This window comes from Filicampus tigris, chromosome 9, assembly GCF_054856515.1.
Source record: "Filicampus tigris isolate MCC_2025a chromosome 9, RoL_Ftig_1.0, whole genome shotgun sequence".
NCBI lineage: Eukaryota > Metazoa > Chordata > Actinopteri > Syngnathiformes > Syngnathidae > Filicampus > Filicampus tigris.
This window is the reverse complement of record NC_141225.1, coordinates 6,203,405-6,222,228: the sequence shown is the minus strand read 5'-3', so window position 1 is coordinate 6,222,228 and position 18,824 is coordinate 6,203,405. Positions and strand designations below refer to the sequence as shown.

General features: G+C 42.1%; 1 protein-coding gene across 1 annotated transcript; it reads left to right on the top strand.

Moving 5' to 3' along the window:
* The first annotated feature begins 217 nt into the window (after window positions 1-217).
* Window positions 218-17,290, top strand: igfn1.4 (immunoglobulin like and fibronectin type III domain containing 1, tandem duplicate 4). Its single transcript, XM_086040309.1, has 26 exons — window positions 218-263; window positions 730-750; window positions 2,845-2,967; window positions 3,068-3,207; window positions 4,894-4,993; window positions 5,138-5,216; window positions 5,294-5,486; window positions 5,598-5,711; window positions 5,953-6,121; window positions 6,267-6,539; window positions 6,613-6,798; window positions 7,565-7,576; window positions 9,951-10,013; window positions 10,199-10,258; window positions 10,497-10,546; window positions 10,674-10,787; window positions 12,815-12,956; window positions 13,029-13,322; window positions 14,711-15,013; window positions 15,157-15,336; window positions 15,423-15,551; window positions 15,634-15,713; window positions 15,794-15,986; window positions 16,407-16,703; window positions 16,881-17,207; window positions 17,286-17,290. Exons 1-26 carry the CDS (start codon window positions 218-220, stop codon window positions 17,288-17,290), a joined length of 3,693 nt encoding a protein of 1,230 aa, XP_085896435.1.
* Window positions 17,291-18,824: the final 1,534 nt, after the last annotated feature.

Below are 18,824 nucleotides of genomic sequence, written 5' to 3'. Positions count from 1 at the left end.
AAAAGGGTAGAAATTTACATCACATGACCACATTTTATTCACGTGCAACCGAAAGTTAAGTACTTTACATTTCAGTGCAGGAGGTGGGCCTCGGGCGGGTTGTACAAGTATTTGAACTTCCTTGGTCGGGTTCTGTTTTGGGAGGTCGAGTTGAGTAAATATTTTGTCTTTAACGCTGTTATCATTTTCTTTTTTCCTCTCAAGAATCGAACTCAAAATGTTCCGAAGATCCAAAGTCACAGATGGGTCAGGCAATGGCCAAGGTAAGCAGAGCAAAACAAAATAAACATTCCATAATTACTTAAAGTACATATTCTTAATTGAAAACATCAAAGAAGCAACACATGACTGTGGCATTTTATGGGTATTTTATCCATCCAAATTATTTACGAAAGCAACATGCCAACACTGTAGAGCTATTAATAAAATTGACCACCTTCATTCAGCACCCCTCCCTTCACTTCACAAGTCAAGCACAAACGAGAGCTGGCGGACAAGCAGACTTCGAGTATGTCGGATTTAGAAACAGTACCTTCGAGCAAAACACTGGGTGTACTGTTTCAAGAAGATGAGAAAATTAAACCATGACCAAAACCGAAAAGATTAAGTTTAGCCCTGTATTATTATACCGACTGCTGTCAAGTGATTTGTTATATTATCTCATCTGATTGAGTTAATCCAATGTGACCATCTTGACATGTACTGATGTATGCTTTCCTGCCTTATCAGGGCCCGCTGCAGAGAATGAAGGTAGGCTTAGTGGACCTGCAGAGAAGCTTGTTATCTATCACCCGTCTTAAAACTTTTTACTCACTCGTACTTACAGAGGGCATGACATACTGCTTTGCAACAGATAAATAATATATTTTTTTATATGTAGATATGTAGGCTCGGTAGTACATATTGGTAGCAACAGCGTCTGTTCCTAACTGCTCAGATCATCTTCAGTTTGCCTGTAGACGTCAAAGGGGAACCAATGATGCTACTGTTACTCTGTTCAAGATCTTGGCTAAGCATCTTCAGGTCCCCGCTCACTACGCCAGGGTTCTTTTTATTGATTTCACACCTGCTTTTAACACTATACAGATTCACATCCTCTTTCAGAGACTCATTGATATACTGTAGGGGTAAATGGAGGTATCATGCATCTGGTCAGAAATTTCCTCTTAGTCCTTGTCAGTGATTCCCGGTCCGATATCACTGTTCTTAACACAGGTGCTCCACAAGGTACAATATTATCACCCTTGCTTTTCTCCTGACACTAATGAATTTCAATTGGCCCAGGACAAGTTTAGTCTGTTCAAGTATGCAGATGATATGGCCTTGATTGCCTTATTAAAAAAGGGGGACTGAGTAGGGGAAGAAGTATATAGAGCACATGTATCTTCTCTCCTAAACTGGTGTGATTTTAGCTCCTTAGAGATTAATGTCACTAAACCTAAGGAGCAAGTTGTTTATGAAAAGAACCCTGTGCAGTCCCTATTAATTAGACAGCACACTGTAGAGATAGTAAATAATTTTAAATATCTAGGCACTTACATAGACAGCAACCTTACATTCAGTGATAACACTGACCACATTTTTAAATCTTGTAACCAACACCTCCATCTACTTCGCAACTTCAACTCCTTCAGAGTGAACAAGCACATTAAGGAAATAGTCTATAAGAACCTCACAGAAGCCATTCCACGCTCTAATATTACAATGTGGTATGGAAATCGTAACATTAAAAGAAGAAGTAAGTTGCAGAGAGTGGTGAACCTAGCGTCAAAAATTATTGGGAAGTCACAAAAACAATTAAGCTGTATCTATAAGAAAAAAGCGAGCAAATGATTCCTGTCACTCACTTTGCATTGAGTCCCACACCCGCCCTTCCAGTAGACTTCCCGGCCAAAAACAAACCGTAATATATTTTAAAACTCCTTTATTCCAAATGCCATCAGGGCCTTGAATAATAACATGTCAACATGTCTTGTTATATCTGCCTGTTAATGTCTATGTCACTGTTGTCCTACATTTTTATCTTTAAGATGTTTTGCGTGTTTGTCCTGGTATTGTTGATCTATTTTTCTTTCTGTATTTGAGACAAAAGACACATTTCCGGTTTGGGGACAAAAAATGAAACTAACTAACTTTCTGGCAGGCACGTGCACAGACATTTTACGGGGCAGGTGCTCAAATTAAAAATTTCTAAAGAAGGGGCACCAACCATCAAAATGATTCACACAATCAAGAAAAACAGTAGTTGTTAATTTAACTTGGATATTTATTTCTGTTAACATAACCAACACAGTCAATAAACCTATTTACAAAGGAGGTGAACGGTAGCTACAATCCATATAAAAAGTCTACATGCCCCTGTTGAAATAGTGAACGATTTTGTTTTTGTGTGTGCGGGGGGGGGGGGGGGGCGTTTGGCGGGGGGGGGGGGGGGTGATTCTGTTTTAATTTATATTTTTTATTTTTTCCAACTATTGCTGAATAAAAAATGGTCTCCAGGAACAGGGCTCTTTTCTCATCTGGAGCAAAAAAGCTGGTACTGGAGCACCACTAGGCATCTATGTGTGCACGTGCCTGGTTCTCAGCGTGGAACTGAGGCATGGATTGCCAAGGAAATAGGGTGAATAGGATAATGTGAGATGTGGGGGGGAAAAGCCATATCGCAACCAGTGTATATTATAGGTTACATTTCAAGGGACATTTTAATGTATTAGATTGGGTCACAGCATGCTCTAAAAATGGTGAGGATGTGGTTAAAATTGACAATGAGTTTTTGATTGATATAACAGCTTTTCATGATATTCATGATATGACAACGTAAATGTTTCTGCAATGGTTTCTCAGTGGGTATCCGGAAAAAATCTCGCGTTCCTGGTGTGATGATTACGCAGTTCATCGAGACTCTGCCAGAGGGGAAGAGCCATCCAGACTTTACCCGCAAGCCAATTGCTTTGACTATTCAAGAAGGTGAGTACTTATTCAATAATCATTAATTATGATTCATCTCGCATTTCACAGAGCAAAAGAGTAATAATAATTATTGTATATGATTGTTTGCATTCTGCAGGGAAATTTGCCTTCTTTAAAGCCATTGTCACCGGAGATCCTAAACCCACTGTGGCATGGAGCAGAAATAACGGAGATGTATCTGATACTTCAAAATATCAGAGCAAATATGATGCCAACTCCAATGAGCATACATTTGAGGCAAGTGAACCAAACAGCTAACTAGCCCCGAATCATTATTTGAACAATGACGATGTGGAAAAGTATGAAAAACAGAGTTAGTGTCATCATAGTCTGTCTTTTGTTTTGGGGTTTTGACCTTTTAGTTTCATGTTTTTCCTTGTGTTCCTTTGTCTGTCTCGTTAAGTTACTGAGTTACTGAGTCATCCCGGTCCCTGGTGTTAGCCAATCAGCTCCCTCCTACATGCTGTGTCTTGTCCAGGTGTTCCTCGTTATATCGTCAACTTGTCTGTATTTAGTTGCCCGCTTTCTGTCTGTTGTCCAAGTCAATTGAAGTCCTATCCTAGTGTTTGTTAAGTTTCCTTTTGATCCTTGTTGTTTTTGAGTTATTACAGTGCCTTGTTGGCCTTTTTGTTTTCTTTTAATTATATACTTAAGACTGCACTTCATTTCTTGCCTCCGGTCTCCCTGTGTTTGGGTCGTCCCCTACGCAAACCATGACAATTAGAATCATTGTCCTGTTTTATGAAGATAGCTCACCGTAACCCTTTATAAACTTTTGGCCAAATTCACTAAAGCATTGCAATGGTTTTGTGTGGCGCTAACCAGTAAAAATGGAGCAAACCGTGCATGCGCAGACGGTGAAATGCTTCACTAACTGAACACAAATAATAGCAGAATTCACATCGATGCGACAGTGATATTTGCACGTATTAAAATGAGGTAATATGCATATATTTGGCAGAGAAATTACATCCTATGCAAATCCATATGTATCCCTATGCAAATGAACCTGGTAAACAACAATAATAATTCACAAACACCAAAGCTAATTGACACATGCAGTTTGAGTGGAGCAAACAATGCCGATATAAAGCCGGTGTAAAATTGGCACGTTGCGACCTGCGACATCTGAACCAATATGTACAAGACGTGTCGTGCTAAATTACATACGCATCACCCCCCACCACTCCCACCGACATGCCCACCTGCCCCCAACCTCAAGAAAATAATTTCGGACCATGAAATACGGTTGTAGTGCGGCCTGTTCCAATATGCTGTTGACATGTCGTCCAAATTTCCGTCTGCAACGAGGCAAACTGTGGGTGCTAATGAAATGCAATTAAAGGTCCTATCAGTGCCCACAGTTTATTTTTTGTGGGTTCCGCCCTCAGTGCAGTAGACCAATTAAAACAAAAGCCATGAAGGACATCGTTCATTCTCAAGTCAGTGTGAAGGAGTATCCATCCATCCGTTTTCTGTGGCTATTATCCTCACCAGGGTCGCGGGCATATTGGAGCCTATCCCTGTAAACCCTGAACTGGTTTCCAGCCAATCAGTGGGCATATATATAGACTAACAACCTTTCACACTCACATCCACACCTACGGACAATTTAGTCTTCAATCAACCTACAATGCATGTGTTAGAAATGTGGGAAGAAACCAAACCGGAGTACCTCGAGAAAACACACTCAAGCACGGGGAGAACATACAAACTCCACACAGGAAGGGCGGAGTCCAGATTCAAACCCAAGTCCTCTGAACTGTGAGGCGGACGTGATAACCAGTCAGTCACCGTGCCATCCTGTGAAAGAGTATGACGAAGGAATTTGGTCTATTGTGTTACCGGCCAATGTGCTTTTATATTGACATTGGGATGAAACTCACCGGGTCACTCACCACTATTATGTTGTGAATCTTCCAGATGCCAAATGTCACAGCGGCTCAAGCGGACACATACAAATGTTTTGCGACCAATGAATTCGGACAAGCCATGGTGACAGTTGTTCTGAATGTTATTGAAGGTAAGACTGTTCTATTGTCAGGGTTGCAAAATATGAACAGGAGGTGCTAAATGTTTCTTTGTTCTTTGCTTGATTAACTTAAAAACAAACACTGTCCTTAAACTTTCACTGTTTTAATAAAACTAGGATATTTGTGTTTTTCAGTTGGTTACAAAAAGAACAAACCCCAGCAAAACGCAACACAACCCATCAACGGCGGTTTTAAGAAAGTCCTACGAAAAAGGTTAGTCGTCTTTGTGATAGTCGTGTGTTTCTTTCAGAAAGCCAACCCAGCAAACCACTCTTGTTTCTTCTCTTTAGTAAAGTACGTCGAAAATCAGAGCAAACAGAGAAGAAGGATGGCGAGTTGGACCCTAAATTTTGGGAGCTGCTACTTAGCTCTGATAAGAAAGACTACGAGAGAATCTGCGCAGAGTACGGAGTGACTGATTTCCGCTGGATGCTGAAGAAACTGAATGAAATGAAGAAGGAACGAGAAGAGGAACAAGCTGAGGTTACACTGATTTTTAAAAAAAAATGTATATGGTTATGGAACACAAATATAGTCTGTGAACATTTTGAATGTTAATTTCTTTCATTTTCACTCCTGTTCTCTTTTTACCAGTTTGTCAAGAACATATCCAACCTGAGACATATTCGAGTGAATCCAGACGGGACTGCATCCTTTGAGATTGACATGGACCTTATTGAACAGAGCAGCTCAATATACCTGTATAAGGTCAGCTGAAAACAAGGCTACGCTATTTAAAATCCTACAAAAGGTCACTGAGTAACCTGAATTATTAAGTGTTTACTGAAAGTTCAACCTGATTCTTCAATTTCTATTATTTTATGAAATGTGGATCCTACTGCGCTGACCTTATTTTTAGTTCATTTTTTTCCAATTTGTTTAAAATATTTTAGGCTTCAATGTGTTTACTTGAAGTATTCTGGTACCGAATTGTGACTTCCCTCGACAGGATGGTGAAATGATTCCCTACACAAAAGAACTGGGAGATACGATGAAGCACAGCCTGAGGAAAGTAGGGAGAAAGTATATTTTCAGCATGAGGGATCTCATGCCAGAAGACGGTGGATTCTACCAGTTGGACGTAGAAAACGTGAACATATTTTCCACAGATTTTAAAAGTACGTAAACACAGCACTTAGTCATGATTCTAAACGTTCGTAGGCCTAGAACGTGTTTCAAGAGTTTTTTTACTCCGACCGTGAATGAAGCATTGCAACAGTTGGTCTTTGTTGATACTTGCTCTTTTACGTCATTGTATTTCAGTTCCCGTGGTTGATTTCTTGGTGAAAATTCAGGAGGTGAAAGCAATGGAGAGAGAAGACGCGGTATTCGAGTGTGTCCTTTCAGTTCCCCTCACCAAAATTTTATGGTTTGGCAAGAATCTGCCCTTGGAACAAGGAGACAAATATGACATTGAGGTTTCTGAGGACAAGCTCATTCATAGGCTGGTGGTCAAAGACTGCATGGTTGTAGACAAAGGCATTTATTCTGCCTCTGCAGGAATAAAATCATGCAATGCCTGGCTTGTTGTTGAAGGTATGTTCCTGACTCCACATTTACATCATTATTAAATTCTCCACAGCACTTCACTGCTCCTTTCTCCCCGTAGCTGATAAAGATGCAGATCAGGGAAAGAAGTCTATAAGGAAGACAACAAAGGCGGGGGGATCCGGTATCGACCTGCAGAAGGTGGCTCAAGAGCAACATGAAAAGTTGGAGAAACAGAAAGAGGAACTGAAAGAACAAATCCAAGCTGCAAAAGAAGCTGAACCCCCATCCGAAACCCCCAAACAGGGTAAGACTGCCCAACGCAACACTTTACCAAAACAATGGGGAAAAAAATTCTGGGATGGGAATATCACTCAACTCAATCAACTTTATTTATACAGCACTTTAAAAACGTCCACAGCTACATATGAAGTGCTGTGCATAAAGTAAGAATCTGAAATATAAAAACTAAGATAATGAAAAGAATTAATAACATAAAATACGTAACACAATAAAACGAGTCAATCAAAAGCCAAAGAATAAAAATACTCTATGTTTTAAGACGAGTTTTAAAGATGGAGAGGAGGCGTGCCTAAAGTTTAACGGAAGGTCATTCCAAAGTGAGGGAGAAAGTTTAATCCCCTCTGAAGATCCACTTAGTCCTCGGAACCTCCAGTAGCGTTTGGTCTGCTGGCGGGAGGCACGGGCAGGTATGCAGAGGAGGTGGAGGAGGTCAGAGACGTTAGATGGGGCGAGACCACTTAAATATGTGAAGACAAAAGAATCTTAAAATGAACTAAAAATGTACAGGGAGCAAGAGAAGGGGGGCTAAAATTCGAGTTGTGTGCTCTCTTCTTTGAGCACCATTTAGGTGGCAAGCCACAGCATTTTGGTCAATCTGGAGACGCTTAGGGAATACTGGTTGACTCCAAAATAAAGTGCAGTTACAGTAATCCATAAAAGATGTAACAAAGACATAAGGACATTACCTTATCATTTGGAATAGTTTATTTTTTTTATTGCGGGCAAAAATCAATACCGAACAAGACTAAATGTATTTTCCGGACTATAAGTCGCTCCGCAGCACTGGAGTTTGCTGACATTGAAAAGGAAAGGGATACAATATAATGTGTATAATTTCACACATTTCACACAAGTCGCTCTAGAGTATAAATCGCACCCCCCGGCCAAATTGCATGTTCTCCCCGTACCTGCGTGGGTTTTCTCCGGGTTCTCTGGTTTCCTCCCACATTCCAAAAACGTGCATGGTAAATTGACTGGACACTCTAAATTGCCCCTAGATGTGATTGTGAGTGTGTGTGTTTGTCTCTGTGTGCCCTGCGATTGGCTGGCAACCAATTTGGGGTGTTCCCCACCTACTGCCCGGAGACAGCTGGGATAGGCTCCAGCACTCTCCGCGACCCTTGTGAGGATAAGCGGTATAGGTAATGGATGGATGCATGGATTGCAACCCACAGGTACAAAATGTATTACTTGGTTTCCGTACAATGCACTTTGACTGCATTGTTTTTTTTGTTGCTGTTAGCTTAGTTTCTACTGCTGTTCATCAATTGGCATTATGTCTGCAATTAGGGGTGGATGATATGGGCAAAAAAAAAAAAAATCGCGATAATTTTTCAAAAACCTCGATGACGGTAATTTGACATATTCTACAAAAAATATTTAAAATCTGAACTTGATTCACAGACCAATTGTGGATAGACAGCAACAACATCTCTTTTAAATAGCTAAATACAGCTTCTGAAAAACATAATGCTATTCTATGACAATATTTAACAAAAAAAAAAAAAAATATATATATATATATATATATATATATATATATATATATATATATATATATATATATATATATATATATATATAGACTTGCATTGATTTTTGGGAATATTTATGTCATTTAAATGTCTGTGCTGTTATTCCATAATGATATTTGATATTTGACATGTGACGAAGTGTCACCCAGTGAGAAAAAAAAAAGACGTCATCATGACAACACCCATTTCTCATACATTGGCAACGTATTCAGAATAAAATTGAATAACAAAACTGCAATTTACAGAAAAGTGCATTTTGCCACTCATTCATCGCTGTGATGTGTAGACTTGTGGCTTTATTCATGTTTGGGTGCCTACTGGCATCACGAGAATAAGCTGTCGTAGTTTGTGCATGTCTCGGGAGTACAGGCTAGCTATGAATGATGCGGACTATCCATCCATCCATTATCGATACTGCTAATCCTCTCAAGGTCCGCGGGGCGTGCTGGAGCCTATCCCAGCTGTCTTCGGGCAGTAGGCGGGGGACACCCTGAATTGGTTGCCGGCCAATCGCAGGGCACACAGAGACAAACATCCACACTCACAATCACACCTCGGGGCAATTTAGAGAGTCCAATCAACTTACCACGCAAGTGGGAGGAAACCGGAGTACCCGGAGGAAACCCGCGCAGGCACGTGGAGAACATGCAAACTCCACACAGGGAGGCCGGAGCCAGGATCGAACCCGCGACCTCTGAACTGTGAGGCGGACGTGCTAACCAGTCGACCACCGTTCCGCCCCATGATGCGGACTAAAAGCGTGTAAATGGAATGTTAACCGATCATCCAGGATGTCACGTTTGACTTGCTCGCTAAAGTACTCAGTGTGTGTGTGTGTGTGAGTGCGTGCATGCGTTTATATTTGTTGGTTCATCTCGGCGATTGTTTTCTGAGTGTGTGTGCGTGTTTAAGCTTTTGTTTAGCGTGCTTGCACGGTCGCCAAGTTTCCCTCGTAATCCATATGGCTCGTGGTGCAACATAATTGCTCTTTTCAGTGTGACCGTTTTGGCACATCTAACAATGTTATTCCCACCGATGTTAGTCTTGTCAACTCCAAACCATTTACAGACTACGGACGACGTGGACTCGCGCCTCACTCTGAATCCCCGCTCGACACTCCTCCATGAAATGAGGAAGAAACAGCTCCGTTGCGGTGCGGACAGAGTCACGTGTCCGGGTCCTGCCCACTGATTCTGCGAATGATTATCACTTCCTCGTCCTCTGCCGTGATTTTTCAGCATTTCCTCATACTTTGCGGCTGACTCGCTTTTCGAGGCAGTATTAATACTCGATAATGTAAAATTACACATCGTGAAAGTAAGATTGACAATGATATGATATGAAATGATAATATTGCAATATTAAGTTATTGGCACAGCAGCTACTAACGTTGACGTTTAACATGAGGTGAGAAACGGGCATAAGTGGCCACAGCTCGACCGGCTGCCAAGCACGTGGTCAGCGTCGGTAAGGAAACACAAATGGACAGCCATTTGTGTATATGACATCTACAGATGGATTTTATCTTGCTGCAGTTGAATTGTCTGATGCTGTTCATCAATTGTCATTTTGCCTGCATTGATAAATTGTTGAAACAGCGGCTACTAACAACTATGTTTGACAGGAAGTGATAAACCAGCAAACAGGGCCCCAACTAGATCAGCTGGAAAGGCGGTGAGCAGCGGTAAGGAACACAATTGGATGCACCGGCGTCTACAAGGGGCTTTATCTGAAAGTTTTTTTTGAGCAACAGATAAACAGCACTTACTTTTTTGCTACAATTGCATTTTTATTGCTATTCATCAAGTTTCAGTATGCCTGCATTGATATATTGTTGACACAGCAACAACTAACGTGAATGTTTAACAGGAAATGAGAAATCGGCAGATATGCCCTCTGATAAAGCGGTTGCGGAGGCAGAAAGCAGTGGTAAGAAAATTGAATACATAAAGAAAATAAAATGCAGTTAATTTAAAAAAAATGTTAAAAATGTATTGAATTTATTATCAGAAGCATTTGACAAAATAGGTGCACTGGCAGTGTCTGCGCAGAGTAAATCATTACGGTACCAACAAATCCTAACAAAAAAACATTCAGACACATGATTAATGAAGTACTGTATTGACTGACATGTTTTTGTTTTGGTTGTTGTTCTTTGCTCTGTCAGTTAAGGAAATGAGTATAAAGCCAGAGCCAGCACCTGCAGCTTTAGCAAATGTTAAGGCAAAAACAATTTTTTTATGGGGATTCATGGTATTTCCAATTGTCCGTTTGGATTAAGTTAAATGTGTCATGTTAACCAAAATTAAGACACTAAATTATCGCTCTGTTACTGTTCTTAGAGCCCGTGATTACTTGTGGACTTTCCGATATTTACTGTCTACGTGGGAAGTCGGCTGAACTAAAAGTCACGATGAACATGGACTGCGACGGCACCTGGTTCAAAGATGGCGAGCGAGTAAGTTATTTTCCCTCTTTTTTTGAGAGTGTGTGAATAAAGAATGACTTCTTAAGTAAGTCAACCTCCACACCTTTTATTGGTGAATATAAACCAGAGGTCAAGTCAGGACTTTAGGCCAATCAGTCAGAGGTTAAGAGCCACAATTTATAGGGTGTTTCTGCAAAGAGCCATATCATACATGGATGGATTTGGATGAACTCCCCTTTTTTCTATTGCTTTTTAGCTTGTGCAATGTTCCATACAAGTTCACATGGCTGCTTCATAAATTTTAGGAACAACTGCGTCTACTTTTCTGCCTGACCTTCCAAAGTGAGCAACTTGTGCTCATGAAGTTTAGTCCATTTTGGAAAGTCATGTTTGATGTTTGCATATGAAGTGAACAGAACTGCCACTTAAGATTTGAAGCCTTGAAATGATCGAATGATGCCTAAGCGTACATTAAAAAGCAGAATGGCTTGCCATTATGTAAAAAAAAAAAAAAAAACTGTCCTGTGTTCATCTTCATAATTTTGGCCAACACTACTCAGCGTTTTTCCCCAGTCATTTGCCTTAAAGTGCATGCGCGTGAGCTGCACATATCTAGTACCTCACTTGTGGAATGTGATTTGTTCCATCGCTGCTTTCGAGACACCGCACCCGCTCAGCATGAAAGATCCGTGCAACAGCGTGCCCATATTTGGAAGTGCTGACGTGCATCTTACCAGGAACTAAAAAGTGAGCCTTTTCCCACTGGATTAGACGAGAAGTAGATTGCACTGCGACAAAACGTGTTTGTCAATGTTCGAAAGGAAAGCCCTGTCATTAGTCATTTTGACAAGGAGGAGCAGGAGGAGACAAGATCTATCTTTAAAAGGGGAAGTTAACCCAAACATATTTTTTTCAAGACGATGTTCTATGCAGGCTCACAAGTTAAACACGGGATTCCGATTAATGTTGTGTTGTGGAGTATGCGTTAATCCATCTCAGGAGGTGGCCATTTTGTCACTTCTGTCGACTGAAAATGACAACGCCGTTGCACAGGGCTCAGATAACAATCAATCATGGCTTAGCTTCAGAAAACTGGTGACTTGTGATTGGTCGTCACCATAGCCCTGAGCACCTGTGATGTTATTTTCAGTTGACAGAAGTGACAAAATGGCCGCCCCCAGAGATGGCTAAAAAAGTGTGGATTATCTCTAATTCCACAAACGCAATATTTATCAGAATGCCTTGTTTCAACTAGTGGGCCTGCATAGTACATATTCTGGAAAAAAATGTTTGGGTTGACTTCCCCACTTTAAGTCAACAAACTTGCACATGTTTAACTTGCGCTAAGCAAACTGAACCAAATGTATGTTCCCAAATGACACAGACTTATTTTATGTTGTATTTTTACGACGTCGTCACATTCAGTTATCACCCAGAGAAGGTATGTGCTAATACTAATAATGACATTATCATCTTTGTCTTTGTCGACAATGCAGAGTGACAGGAGAAAAGGTTTCCACCATTCAGCAGTGCAAAACGAGCGAAATTGCTTTGACAATGTGAAGACGCAGCTCCAAAGTGAATTCTTGATAAATGCACAGTATTTATCAAAGCTTCCTCTATTGTTCTCACGCCGTTACCTGTCATAGATCCACCAAAATTCAGTAAATCGCTCCGCTATTCCCTCTCCTATCGAAAACGCTTTCTGACCTCAGGGCAACGTCGATATCGACTAGAATAATTTTTAATTTGGGGAGACTTGCTGACAGCAGACATCTTCCAGCTGTGCAGTACACTCAGCAATGCTCCATTCAGTGGTGGTCCCTGCCCCTCAACACCACATAAACAATGAATGGGGTTGATTACAGCGCACTACACCCTGCTAAGTTCTCTGCAAGAAACTGGGCCGCGGGTTGGCAATGCCTGCACTGCAGCAAGCAGCAAAGTTGACGAGGATCGAGACAAATTGTGCAATACATCAGGTTATTGTCTTACTGTTTATCTTCGGCATAGCAGCGTACCGAAAATTGATTTTCCTTCCACCTATGATTTACTAGATAAGCGATGGTGCTGGAATCAACATGATCAAAAACTCCACCTCTCACATGCTCAGTTTTAAAAACTGCCGAGATGAAGATGCTGGCCTGTACCGCTTTGTATCAGGGGATCAGAGTACGCAAGGAAAGGTCATTGTCGGAGGTATAATTGACTTGAAACGTTAAGAGTGCTCATTCACATGCGATACACTTAATTACACTTTGTGCATTGTAGACGTACCGGAATTTGACCCGAACGACCTTCACAAGTTCTGCAAGCCATTGACAGTGAGAGTGGGCCAGAACGCCACTTTCAAAATGCCCTTTGCACCTCAGGAGGCCTTGATTGTTAACTGGTCTAAGAATGGCACGGAGGTCAAAGATGGAGGAGGAGTGAAGATTGTGAGGGAGCCCAATCACAGCCGGCTGCTCTTCAGAGATTGCCTGCGTGCAGACACAGGGGAAATTCAAATTCAGCTTAAAACTCCATTTGGGACCGCAGAGGCCACCTCTCAGCTTTTTGTGCTTGGTAAGACAAGTCATCACTGCGTGAATTGAGCCCCTTTCCCTATCCCAAGCTGCCTGCCTTATTTTTGGATCAGAAAATACTGCAACTGATTGGTGAATTTATGGACTGTCAGATATTTAGTTGGGCCAGAAAGTGATGTCAAGGGTTATGACTGGAAATCCCAATTTCAGAACCCTTTTCCCGTCACTGCATATGTGCAACTGGGGTGAAAAGCCAACTAAAATCATCCTGTGAGGAGAGGTTAGTGTACGGCTGGGTATACTGGTTTCCAAAGTGCCATTGGACATTTCAATACTGATGAAACAACACACAGTTAAGGGTATCACCTTGTTTTCTTGTGATCCAATTTGACAGTCTGCAAGAGTTTGAACGCGTGCTACCGAGATTTACATGTGGAACAGGAAGTACTCACAGTCGTTTGATTTACAGTTCTTCACACCTTAACAAGAGGAAGTCAACCCAAACAAATTTTTTCAAAGAATATGTTCTATGCAGGGCGGCACGGTGGTCCACTGGTTAGCACGTCCGCCTCACAGTTCAGAGGACGTGGGTTCGATCCCGGCCCCGGCCTCCCTGTGTGGAGTTTGCATGTTCTCCCCGTGCCTGCGTGGGTTTTCTCCGGGTACTCCGGTTTCCTCCCACATTCCAAAAACATGCATGGTAAGTTGATTGGACTCTCTAAATTGCCCCTAGGTGTGATTGTGAGTGCGGATGTTTGTCTCTGTGTGCCCTGCGATTGGCTGGCAACCAATTCAGGGTGTCCCCCGCCTACTGCCCGAAGACAGCTGGGATAGGCTCCAGCACGCCCCGCGATCCTTGTGAGGATAAGCGGTGTCAATAATGGATGGATGGATGGATGTTCTATGCAGGTGTGTGTTTGTTGAATATGAGTTAAGTGGCAAAATTCTGCCGTTTTTAGCCATCTCATCGGTCAGCCATTTTGTCACTGCTCAGGGCTCAGATAATGACCAATTATGGCTCAGCATCAGAAAACAGGTGAGCTGTGATTGATCATTACCTCAGCCCTGACCAACTGTGATGCCATTTTCAGTGGACAGAAGTGACAAAATGGCCGCCCCCAGAGATGGCTAAAAACGGGTGGATTATTTCTTACTCCACACATGCAATATTTCAAGACATTCTTGAAAAAAATGTTCGGGTTGACTTCCTCTTTAAGTTATTCTCTATTTCGACTTTCTATCACAAGCCGATTAACTCGTACAGTGTAAGTTAGAATTATAAAATCAACCTTTCTAAAAGTTGTTTAGTGTGTGCCCAGCTCAATGAGTAATAGCAATGAACACTGAATGGAGAAAACATGAAACTCATTGCATTTGTTCAAGCGTTGCACACTATTTAAAATGTAAAACGAATGTTTTTCCGCCCAGATCGTCCTAGTCCGCCGGAGGGTCCGGTAGAGACTCTTGACACCACCTCATCTCTTATTGAGATCAAATGGAAACCTCCCAAAGATGACGGCGGATCCCCCGTCACCAACTACATCATTGAGCGCCAGCAAGCGGGCCACAGTCTGTGGACCAAACTCGGGCACGTCCCCGGTGACAAGACTACCTTTAGGGACAGGAATGTGACCCACGGGAAGAAGTACAGCTATCGAATCTATGCAGAGAACTCGGAAGGCATCGGAGACTTCCTGGAGACAGCTGATAGCATTATGGCTGGCATCATGAGTGAGCAACTGTGAAAGAAGTCTCATTAAGCAATGCCTTTAGGCTCTCTGAATATTTTTTAAATATCCTGCAGCCAATGTGTAGATGACATTCAATTATTCCCTGTAATGGTGATATTAATGTTAACTTGCCTCTTACTTTAGTACTTTCTGGGCCACCCGGTGCCCCCCAAGTGGTCAGTGCCTCCAAGACCTGTATCACACTGACATGGACCCCACCTGAAGACGACAGGGGAGTGCCAGTCATCGGTTACCAACTGGAGAAAAGGAAGAAGGACACAAATCAGTGGATTTCCTTGAACACGGTGAATGAACCGATTGAAGGTTAGTCACAAATATGCAAGCATATTTTATGGCACGATTAATAGCAGCCAGTTTTGACAGCCGCATTGTTTTCGTCTTCACTGCAGATGTCAACTATGCAGTTAAGGACATCACTGAGGGAGCAGAATACGAGTTCAGGGTTCTTGCAATTAATGAGTCTGGAGCCGGGGATCCAAGCCCCCCATCTGCAATGGTGTGTGCAAAGAATCCCAACAGTAAGTTGTTGATTTCTCCTACTGTCACTATAATAAGAGTTAATCACCGGGCCAGTGATTATGTTTTTGTCTTCCCATCCAGTGAGGCCTTATTTCAAAGACCAAGAGGACTTCATTGTTGTCAGAGCAGGAAATTCAGTACGTGTAAAAATTCTCTATGAGGTATGACCACACAAGCTGTCAGTATTTGATTCCTCAAAATACGTCACAATCCATCTGACAATGATATCTAATGTATCCAGGCTGAGCCTCCACCGGAGATCACATGGTTGAAGGATGATGAACCGTTACCCCCATGGATAAAAATCATCAATTCTGAAGGAATGTCCCAGCTTGTTATTCCCTCATCTAAGCGCTCAGACTCCGCCATCTACACTATCATAGCCAAAAACTCAGTCGGGCAGGCTTCCTTTGATATTGAGGTTAGAGTTACAGGTAAAAAGAATGGTTATCTTTATTATGTTTCAAATTAAGACTAACCAGTACATTTCGGTAAAGCCACTTCCACTTGTAGTCTCAATCTGATTTACAAAGGCCAAAACCTTTGAAGATATGGATCAATTTACGCAATATGTATTGCCACACTGGAGCAGCTTGTTCTGCTGCTTCACACCAAGAAGTTAGCTAGTTCAATTCCAGCTTGGACCGCATGTACTGTATGGTGAATTTCTGGCCTGTTCTGTTGACTGACCCAAAACTAAATTTGCCTCCTAAAATAAATTGCCGTCCACTGCTCCTCGGGGAATGGATAATGCAGAGAACAAATTTCACTTTTGCAAATTTATCCAAAGTCACATTCACAGAAATGATCTAAGAAGGAGTACAATGTTGATAGTTTGCTTGTTTTTCAATCAGATGAACCAAAGAGCCCAGGGCCAGTGGAACTGGAACAAACCGTCCATGGCAAAGTGGTGATAACATGGGCTCCCTCACCAGACCAGGAGCTTGATGACAGACTTTACTACATGGTGGCTCAACGGGACTCCAACACCAGGGTGTGGAAAACCGTTGCAGACCGCCTATTCACAAATACACACACAGTTTCCAACATCCTTACCGGGCTTGAATATCATTTCCGGATCTTCGCCAAAAACGACATGGGGCTATCCGAGCCGTCACAGTCACCAACATGGGGAATGAATAGCAACAAAGGTTGGCTACTATTAACTGATAGTCCCAAGAATGTTAGCACTATATATATATTGAAATCTAGGAGTTAAATTTGATAGGCACTAACAATCATCATACTCCATATGTTGAAAACACAAGTACAAGTCCAGTTCCCATTATCCTTGACATTAACTCTTACTCGTTTTATCCTACGTCAAGTTCCAATCACGCACAATGGAATCAAGTCGACACATATCAGCTTTGAGAGGCCCCCATCCATCTTGGTCCCTTTGAAGCTCCATGCACCACCAAAAGGTTACCAGGTCTACATGACGTGTGCCGTGCGAGGGTTCCCAACACCCACCGTGTCCTGGTTCCTTAACGACCAGTGTATCAACTCAGACAGCAACTACTATATCACCAACTCCTTCGGCGTATGCTGCATGTATATTCTCCGAGTGCGGCCAAAGGATAGCGGAGAATACAAAGTTGTTGCCATCAACTCATTTGGCAAGGCAGAATGTTCCACTAAACTCATTGTTAGAGGTTTGTTTCATCTGAATTTGATGATACATTTTTATGGTTTATTTTGTATAGTAATTCCTTCTTTCTCTCCCTCCACAGAATGAATCAGCAAGAGGGCCTCATCTGGGATGTTGTTTGATTATAGAAAGAGGGAGGGAGGAAGAGAGGGAGAGGGAGAGGGAGAGGGAGAGAGGGAGAGGGAGAGAGAGAGAGAGAGAGAGAGAGAGAGAGAGAGAGAGAGAGAGAGAGAGAGAGAGAGAGAGGGAGAGGGAGAGGGAGAGAGAGAGAGAGAGAGAGAGAGAGAGAGAGAGAGAGAGAGAGAGAGAGAGAGAGAGAGAGAGAGAGAGAGAGAGAGAGAGAGAGAGAGAGAGAGAAGCATCTTAAGAAATGATTCAGATGTTAACTTATTTGAAATGCTACAAATTGGGCTTCAAGTGTTTAAGAAATCAAGACTGCAATAAATCATGAAATTGTAACGTATGTCTTTGTTTTTATTCTGATTTTATGTATTAAATAATACAGTGGAAGAGTTTTTCTCAAACAAAATAAAGCATACTAAATCAAACTGTTACCTTAACTGTACAGGCAATGTAAGTAACATTTTTAGCAATCTTAACTGTATGTATGATAAAACTACAGTTCCACACATTGTACTTTATTATTGTCGACTGTCGAACCATATTTGACTGAGAAGCCAGGATAGAGATGAATGTAAAGATTTCCCACGTCTAATAAGGTTTTGAACAATAATAATTAGAGGTGGTGATTTTACACAATTTTGCAGGTTCTTCATCTGTCAGCAGCCAGGGTACCCGTCCATTGTTCGTCAGTCCGTCATTTTTCACGATGGAACCAAATTGTAATTGTCAGTTCGTCAGTCCTTCAGTCAGTCCGTCAGTTAAGTCTGTCAGAAGCCCGTCATTCCATAACCCCCTTGACCTCCCTTAGGTCGTCATTTTTAAAAAGTGTCCGGTCATTTGTCAATTGTCAGCAATCACGTGAGTAGTCATGAAAATATACTGTAGGTATGCTAGGGGTCCCAAACACTACCCCCCAAAAATCACTCAGTAATTAAGTTTGAAAAAATATGTTTCACCGAGCAGCACATATTTAATTAGGATCATGATCATGATAGGGTTTTCAAAAAACTCTGACAGACCCATGCACACGATCATCCATCCAAGTCATCCATTTTGTTTTTAAGTGGCCACTTTGGGTAAATTCCAGTATGAGACTTGCCAAACTTCTCCCCAATTGAGCCCCAATGGGAAGCAGGACTGCTAGACAGATTGGTCAAGCTAAATTTAAACTGTTTTGTTATGCTTACGGCACGGTGGTCGACTGGTTAGCTAGTCCGCTTCACAGTTCAGAGGTCGTGGGTTCGATCCCAGCTCCGGCCTCCCTGTGTGGAGTTTGCATGTTCTCCTCGTGCCTGCGTGGGTTTCCTCCGGGTCCTACGGTTTCCTCCCACATTCCAAAAACATGCATGGTAAGTTGATTGGACACTCTAAATTGCCCCTAGGTGTGATTGTGAGTGCGGATGTTTGTCTCTGTGTGCCCTGCGATTGGCTGGCAACCAATTCAGGGTGTCCCTCGCCTACTGCCCAAAGACAGCTGGGATAGGCTCCAGCACGCCCG